Below are 8721 nucleotides of genomic sequence, written 5' to 3' on the forward strand. Positions count from 1 at the left end.
AAAAAAAAACAGGTATGTTCATAGTAGAGATGAGCCCATGACTCTTCTCAGAACATTTCAAAGACAACAAACAGTCCTTGAATGTTTAGGGGATGTTGTGGTTGTGTGGTTTGGTTTTCTAAAGCACACACATTATAAATGTGAAGACATTTCTTTCCCTCCTTTGACCATCTCTGGAACTTAACTTCTCTCTATTATCAACCATCTCTGTTTAATGCATGAGCTTTTCTTAATAACACAATCAAATACCATGTAGAATGTAATGTGACAATCATAAACAGCAAAACTTGTGTATATTTAGACAATACTTCTTCAAAGTAAAGGATCAGATTAGCAGACTCTCGTGCAAAGTGCACAGCAATCTTGACAGTGTTTCAGGGAAACTGGGACCCACTGAGTCAAAGGCTTCCCAATAACACCACCAGACTGGGAGCTGGAGAAGACTGGAAGGGCAAAGAGGCAGAAGACAGTTGCTCTTCCCCGGCACCTGGCTTACGTTACTAAGGTGAAGTATCCTCACCATTCCTCAAGCAAGAAGAGCTGACATTGTCCTTAAATGGTGTGCAGAAATCCCCAGGAGGAGGAACTGCCCTCCAGATCTCTTACATCATCCAGGGTCTGCTAGTCAGGTCTAAAGAGTCCCTTCTAGAAACACCGACAGGACTGACTAGGCTCCACCTCCTGAGTGGTCCACAGCACAGTACCCATGTCCTCAGGTCACTGTGCTGGAGGCCTTAGCCACACCTCTTAGACCCAGAGGGTGCAAAGCTGACATGGGTAGCGAGCCCTAGCTCTGTTTGGGAGCTAGTGGGTCCATGAGCCCTGGCTCCCCCCATTGGAGGTGATCCTGACCTTAAAGACCTCAGGGCTGTTTCACAGAGCTCAGGCAATAAATACTCTGACCACCCATACACAGCCAACACATCAGGTCACTCTAATGGGAAAGATGAGACACTTATACTTGATGGGTAAGTCACAGTCCAGTCCTTTGCCCAAGGTCATCTGGAGTCCACATCATTTCACTGCTTCTCTATTTCTTGCTCTGTCTGTTTCAAGCCCAGAGAGGCATGGCCCACCCTGAACAGTGGCCTCCCTGACACAAGTTTCCAAAAGCAGGGTAGGCTCTTCAAGTCCACCCTCAGTGGTCCTGAACTGGCAACTGGAGGGGCTCAGACTGGAAGCCAGCACTCTGGGATTCAGAAGTCTATCCAAAAGATGCTGAATGGCAGAGGGCCACCATCTGCACTGTCACAATAAGGAAATCCTTTCACAACTGGCTCTGGGCCACTTCTGGTCTTTAAAGGCCTTGATCTCGAAGACATACTATCTGAATTCAGGATTCGATCCGTGGGTTGTACAACTTCAGGTCATGGCTGGAACCAGGAGTCTGCATCCTGTAAGAAGACTGGTTTCTATGCAGCTCCCTCCCAAAAAGTGTCAGTGTGCCTCAGTCTTGTCCTAAAAGCAAACACGGCTGGGCAACAGGAAGAGCATCTGCTGAGGTGACGTAAAGGTTTGAATACATCCCACCTGCTAGACCACCAGAGCCATGCCCACCCTCAGGAGGAGGACTCTGAGAACCCAGAACATAACTGGACTGATTCAAAGGATCTGGGGGAGAATATTCTTGGCTGGTTATTTTGTGTCAAAGAGAAAAACTAGCAAGCTGGCCACTTAGCCCCCCAGCAGTTTCTACTCAGCCCTCGGTGGCCCATGCCATCACATGCTCTTGGCCAGCAGATACAGATCTGCCACACAGATAGAGCTCCACTACGAAGAAGCAGCGCACCCCCTGATTTCCTGGATTGTACATTTGGTGCTCACTTTCCTGTGGTTTCAGGACCGTCAGTGTTCTGGCTGTGGTTGAATATGCTGGGGGTTTGCCCAGGGCCCCTCAGTACCTCAGATTTGAGAGCAGAACTAAAGCAATGATGGGACTTGAGAGGCAACAGCCTGGCTGGGAGTCGAGGCTCATGTTTGTAATCCCAGGACTCGGTGGGCTGAGATAGGATTGCTTTGAGTCTGAAGCTAACCTGGGCTACACAAGTAGTCCCAGGTCTGCTTTCCAAGAAGTAGATTTGCTGGGTGAGATCTCAGGACCCTAACACCGGATTCTCTGCACATCAGTATTTATACACCAGGAGAAGGTCTCTCTCTGACCTTTTGAGAGTGGCAGTAGGACTGGGTTTAAGTTTAAGCAGGCTAGGCTGAGGGGTTCTGCACACGCACCTGCTCTCCCTTGTAGCTATCCTCCACTCTCTGCATCTGAGACCTCCCCAAACTGAGCCATTTAACTTTTAAAAAAAAATCACATAGCTGGGCATGGTGGTGTACACCTTTAATCCCAACACTTGGGAGGCAGAGGCAAGTGAACCTTTGTGAGTCTAAGGCCATCCCCGGAGAACAGCAAGCTCCAGGTCAGTTAAGGATACATGGTGAGAATCTGTGTCAAAACAAAGAAAACAAAAACCTATCTGGTTCCCATTTTCCAAGAGACACAGGACTGAGGAATGTCAATGGGTACCAACAGGCAATTCCATGCAATATCATCTCTCATATTTGGAGCAGGCAGAGCAGTGAAGGTCACAGGACAGCAGCTTCTCTGGAGCAGTTGTTCTGGCTTGGGCTGCTGGGCATAGCCCAGTGTTTCCCCTCTTCCCTACCAGAACATCCTAACCTAAGACCATCACTGTGAAGTTCCCAGTTCTCATGAGCACACAGCCAGCACACCTCTGCAGCCCTGTTCTTCCTCTCCAGCTCTAAGGCAGCATTTGGAGGAAGGGATTTGTCCATGTCCAGGCTGTGACCCCAGAGGATCTTTGTGAGCCCCAGGCACACTCCAGACTTAAATCTTGAGATTGTGGAAACAGTCGCAGGTTTTATCAGGATCATTGACAGGTACCCGAAGAGCCTCAGTGACAGGGATGAGAATCCTACAGGGGCTTTGGGACAGAAAAGCTCAGATGGTCTGTTTTTCTGCCTCAAATAAAGGTAGGGGTCCAGATTCCTAAACAAGCCCACCGTTTTTCTAAGGCCACCAGGATTGCAGGGGCTTCTGGCACTGGCAGCAACCCTGCCTCCTACTGTGCCCACAGCAAGGCTCTCTCTCAATCCTCAGTGTCTTCTATTAGTTGGGCACCTGCCAGCAAGAGGCTAAAGCTTGCTCCCTGTGGCCCACTGCCTTCAGCGTGGCAGCCACAGTCCTCCAGTCTCTTATTTGGGTGCTTGGTGCCAGCGGCATATCACCTCCCCCGTGTTCCCACCCATGCAGCATTTGATGAAAAACCTAAAACAAGTGTAAAAGTTCCGTTTGGTCACAACGTACCACATTTAGTTAGAGTGAGAATAATTTCTAAGTTTTTTTTTTAGCAGTCCTACCGTATCATTTTTATTTTAATTTTTTTATGGAATTTTTTATGCCAGTCCAAAAGAGCCTCTAAAGTCTTAGGTGCAGTTTTGTACGAAGTAGGGAGATCTACTTTTGTCCATGTCAGGGACTGTATGAAGCTGTGTTCACTGTCTTTCAGAAAACAGACTAGCGTGACCATGATTTTAGGAAGGTTTAAAGTATTTGTAAGATGCCTACAGATAGGCTCCAGTCATCCAAATATAACATAAACGGTATGAACGGTAAAAAACGAAAAACTAAAATAAAAGGGATACCTAAAGTTCAGAAATCACCAGGAGCATCAGCAGCGGGCTGCGTTGTGGCACAGATCTGAGCCCAAGAGAATAGGACTTGGTTCCATGGGCTAAGACAGATAGTACATGCCATAAGCCGCAACAGGCCCGGCGAGGATCCCGGGAACCGCACCTCCGCCGATTGCAGCTGCGGAACTGTGCAGCTGGGTGCCTAGCGGAAACGGCAGGCCAAACGCGGGCAGTACCGGCTTGGCTGCCAGCTTCAGCTTCTCCAGCTCAGCCTCCTGCAGCCGCTTGGCCTTGGCTCGGCGGTTCTGAAACCAGATCTTGACCTGAGTCTCAGTGAGGCTCAAGCTGCTGGAGAACTCGGCGCGCTCAGCAATGGACAAGTACTGCTTCTGGTGAAACTTGCGCTCAAGCGCCAGCAGCTGCGCGGTGGTGAAGGGCGTCCGTGGCTTGCGGTTGTTTTTGTGTTTGCGAAGGGTGCAGGGTGGAGGGCTGGGGACACCTGAAAGGAAAGAGAAACAGAGAGCGAGCTCTCAAACCCTGGCTGCACACCCCTATCCCGACACTGTCCCGCCCTCTACCAGGAAGGTTGGTGCTCCGTGGCTCCGTGACCACTCCGCTCAGCGTAACGAGGTCTCCAAAGCCACGTGGATAAGCAAAGCAAGGGGGAAGGGAAGTGGGGGGGGTCTAGTGGGCGCTCTAGACTCCGGTCTGCTTTCTCAACCGGTGACCTCTTTCAACCGGAGACTGGCCACTTGGAAAAAAGCTGGGGCGGGAGGCGGCTGCAATTAACTGAGGATGAGTAGAGTTAGGGCTATATGGAGACTAGTTAGCTGTCGCTAGTATATGCAAAGTGGGTAAGGGGTGCAGAAGCGTGAGCGACCCGGAGTGGAAAAGCATTAGGGGTGTCTGTCCTGGGCTGCGGACCTCGCCCAGGAAGAGACGTGGACGTGGCTGTTGGGCCTGTGCACAACGTCGGGCTCCCATCACTAGTTAACCCATCACCAGTTTGCACTTGGGTTGGACGGGTTAGTGATTAGTAATTAAGTTCGGGGCCACAGCGCGCATCGCCCCCTGGACTACCTTGCCTTGAATGCGCGCGCGTTTTTCAGGGCCTGGGACCCGGACACTGAGCACTTACGTGGGGGGCACGTGTGCATGACCGGTGGGGGCCAGGCTCCGGGCTTCGAGGCACCCGGCGGCCTCTCCTCCCCCAGCTCCCCAGGCTCGGAGCCCCGTTCGCGCTCAGCCTCCAGTAGTGACTCGACGCTGAAAGGGAGTGGTCCGTGCCCTATGTGGCCCCCTCCGCGTGCTCCGAGCCCCTCCATGTTCATGTCGAGTGTCGCCCGGGCCATGCATGGGATGGCGGATGCAGGGCTAGCCTCCCGGCTGGTACTCGCGGGACGCAGCGATGGTTTGTTTTGCCAGGTCTGGGTGGTTCTCGAGCCCACTCTGCACTCTATAAAAAGGTGGCGCCGCTTTCATGCGCCGCTACCCAATGGTCGTTCCAGTCGATGTGCGGGCCTCAGTGCGGGTTGGACTCACTGCTTTCGGGGGCGGGACCGACAGGGAGGGGCGTGGCTGCTGCCTGGGAACCGAGTGCCCCGAGACCTGAAGTGGCATCGTCGCACCCATATCGGGCTTTCGGAACCTACTGCCGTCTGTGGGGGCGGTTGTCGAGCTCCTCCTGCGGGAAAGGCTGAGGGGGAACCCAGGCACCGAAGAAGAGATGGCCTCAGCTGAGGACTGGAGAGCGCGTGGGCGCATACGGTGCAGCCACCCGTCTAGGCAGCAGTTCTTGACCTTGCTCGGATTTCAAGCCTAAGCGCTTAGGCAGAGCGGAGCTTCGGGCTCTCGCCTCCCACAGTGGCGCGTAATGGGGCTGACCGGCTGCTTTTCTTGCTGAGAAACTTGGCTCAGGACTAGTTTAGTCATAGCGTTCTCTCTGTACTCTGGGGTTCGAATGTGACCAACAAGACTCTGTTTTCTGATCCCTTGAGGCCGAGTTGTGGTGTTTTAGTCTCGGGTCTTTCTTTGGGTTTCTGGGGCTTCCAAACATTTTCCGAGCCATTAGAAACTTTAAGGGCTGCATTTGCGTGCCAGTTTGGGCCAGTAACCGGCTGGAGAGAAATGTCTTGGATCCTGAAGGCAGAGCCCAAGGGAACGTGGTGGAGGCAGACTTCTTACTAGCCTTAGATGCAGCTAAGATGGAGCTCAGGATGCAAGCGCCTCAGCTGCTCAAAGCTTGGAGTTCTCAACTGGACACTGGGTGCATTGTAGTCTTCCGGTGTCTTGTGTTTGCCTGGCTAAACTGCCGATGCAGATTACGAAAGGCCACCGGAGAGGGTCTCTAGTGATGCGGTTTTCCCCTGAACTGAACAAGCAGGGTGGGAACCTCCCCATCGCTTTCGAAGGCATCAGCTGAGGATTCTCTGTGCTCGAGAAAGGTGGAACTAAGGCCATACAGAGTTCCTCAATCCTGGTGATTCTTGTCCTCCAAACCTCAGCGCTTTTCTCCCACGCTGCAGAGCAAACTAGCGCAGCAGCCTCTTTGCGAAGGAAGAAAACAAGGCTTGGTTTTTAGAATATATAGGAGATTGGTTTAGGAAATCAAGTCTGATTAATATCCTAGAGCACAAAAGCAGCATTTACTATTTATATTTATTTGTCATTTATTTCCTATTTTTTCGTATAATGCACTTGATCATATTCCAACTCCTCCCAGGTCCTTCCAACCTCCCTTCCCACCTAACTTCATGTTCTCTCCCCCTCCCTGCAAAAAAACAGGAAAAGCAACAGAGTAGCAAAAACAAAATTAAAAAAGAAAATCAGTAAGAGAAAAAAAAGGTCAAAACAAAAATAGCACAAAAATCGTGGAGTCTACTTTGTATTGACCTACCAACTACTCCCGGGCATGAGGCCTGGCCTGGAGTGTGGTAGATACATCCAGTTATATATACTCCATTGGAGAAAGTTAACCTTCCTATTCCCAGCAAGCATCAATTGCAAATAGCTTCTTGGCTAGACAGGAGTTTGTGTTCACTACCCATTTTCAGTGCTCGGATTTTGTCTGATCTGAATCTGTACAGGTCTTGTGCTTGCTGTCAGAGTCTCCTTGAGCTCATATTCATATCAGTCTGCTGGTGTCTACAAGACCCTGGTTCCTCGGAGTCATCCAGCACGCCTGGCTCTTCTGTTTAGCTCCATGAGCCGTGAGAGGAGGGATTTGATAAAGACATCCTATTTAAGGCTAAGTGCTCCAAAAGCTCTCTCTGCACATTGTCTAACTTTAGACCTCCTTGTTAATTAACATCCACTGGAAGAGGAAACTGCTCTGATGCGGGCCGAGTGATGCGCTGCTGTATAGGTGTAGTAATATGTCATTAGGGGTTGTTTTGTTGTATGCTCCTTTAAAAAATTATTTTATGTGCATTGGTGTTTTGCCTGCATGTATGTCTGGGTGAGGACGTCAGATCTTGAAGTTATAGACAGTTGTGAGCTGCCATGTGGGTGCTGGGAATTGAACCCAGGTCCTCTGGAAGAGCAGTCAGTTTTGTTAACCACTGAGCCATCTTTCCAACCTCTGTTGTATGTTTCTTTAGCAGAAAAATAATAGTGGGTTTCCTGTTAGGCATATGATTCATCCAGTCTCGGGTACTTGGCCACTTTAGCACTATCATATGTAGGTTCCTTCTGCTAGAGTAGACTTTAGTCCAATCAAAACATGATTGATTATTGATTATTCCTAACAATTGTGCCACTAAAGCATTCTTTGGTTTTTTGAGACAAGATCTCTTTATGTAGACTGTGCTGGCCTTAAACACATAGAGATCCACCTGCCTTTGCCTCCTGAGTTCTTGGATTAAAGACATAACCACCTTGTCCAGTTTCTCATTTACAAAAAAAACAGCTTAGCTTGCTACTGTTGTATGATTGAGCACATGCATTTGCCAGAGCACAGAGGTGGAGGTCAGAGGACAAGTTTGTGGAGACAGTTCCCACCTTTATACACATTCCAGGGATCAAATTTTGGTTGTGAGACTTTCAAGGTAAGTGCCTTTACCAATTGAGCCATATTGCCATCCCCAATTCATTTTCTTAATTTTTTTCACAGTTTATTTTAAAAAATGCTTAATTTTTTTTTTTGCTTTTTTCATGCTTTAAGCACATTCTATAGGCAAGAAGTAAATGCACACAGTAAATGTCACAGTGGGCAGCATCAGCCTTTACATTGTGCTCACAGATCTAGTCTGTATCCTCTTTTGTTCGTTTGTTCGAGATAAAGGTCTCTGTGTAGCCTTGGCTGGTGTATTAGTCACTGTTCCATTGCTGTGAAGAGACTATGGTCAAAGGAACTCCTATACAGGAAAGCATTTAATTGAGGACTGGCTTGCAGTTTCGGGGGCTTTAGTTCATTATCATCACGGCAGGGAGCACGGCAGCAGGCAGGCATGGTGCTGGAGAAGTAGCTAAGAGCTACATCCTGAACTGTAGGCAGAGAGAAAGAGACAGAGAGAGAGAGACTGGGCCTGGCATTGGCTTTGGAAACCTCAAAATCCACCCCCAGTGACATACCTCCTCCAACAGCGTCACACCTCCTGATCCTTCTCAAGTAGTGCCACCTCCTTATGACTACGCATTAAAATATATGAGCCTGTGGGGGCCATCCTTATTCAAACCACTTCAATTGGCCTGGAACTTGATATGTAGACCAGGCTGGCCTTGAGCTGCCAGACCCCCACCCCCCACCCCCATTTCTGTGTTGGGAATCAAATGCGTGTGCCACACAACCAGCTTTGTGTTCTTGAGTTCTATTCTGGGGCAGTCGCATCATTTGGAAGCATGCTGGTCCTTTCAGGTCCACCTTTTAAGATTTCTCAGGCGGGGCTGCCACAGTGCTTGACCAGGGTTTGTTCTCTGAGGCCAGGCCCTCTGTGCATTTTGCTCACAACCGCTCTACCCCAGCTAGACTTGGGGAGCACTGTGGGAAGACCTCTTTCCTGCGAACTTACTCAGCTTTCTGACACTAGCAGAAAATACCTAAGCTAGGGCTTCCAACAGTTCAGTCCACGG

At 49.8% G+C, this 8721-nt stretch overlaps 1 protein-coding gene across 2 annotated transcripts; it reads right to left on the reverse strand.

Moving 5' to 3' along the window:
- Nucleotides 1-3752: 3752 nt before the first annotated feature.
- Ventx (VENT homeobox) lies at nt 3753-5033 on the reverse strand. 2 transcript variants are annotated; one of them, XM_005351456.1, is made up of 2 exons: nt 4790-5033; nt 3753-4150 (listed from the first exon to the last, which is right to left on the reverse strand). In XM_005351456.1, exons 1-2 carry the CDS (start codon nt 5001-5003, stop codon nt 3753-3755), a joined length of 612 nt encoding a protein of 203 aa, XP_005351513.1. In that variant the 5' UTR covers nt 5004-5033. The 2 variants fall into 2 exon arrangements, with proteins under 2 accessions (XP_005351513.1, XP_026636931.1); XM_026781130.1 differs by having other exon boundaries at nt 3992-4178; nt 4729-5003.
- Nucleotides 5034-8721: the final 3688 nt, after the last annotated feature.

This window comes from Microtus ochrogaster, chromosome 8, assembly GCF_000317375.1.
Source record: "Microtus ochrogaster isolate Prairie Vole_2 chromosome 8, MicOch1.0, whole genome shotgun sequence".
NCBI classification, from domain to species: domain Eukaryota; kingdom Metazoa; phylum Chordata; class Mammalia; order Rodentia; family Cricetidae; genus Microtus; species Microtus ochrogaster.

Excerpts from the sequence above, each read along its gene's own strand:
- Ventx (XM_005351456.1), bottom strand. The coding sequence starts at position 5,003 with ATGGCCCGGGCGACACTCGACATGAACATGGAGGGGCTCGGAGCACGC. Across the intron at positions 4,151-4,789 it reads CATGCACACGTGCCCCCCAC|GTGTCCCCAGCCCTCCACCC; the intron begins GTAAGTGCTCAG and ends CTTTCCTTTCAG.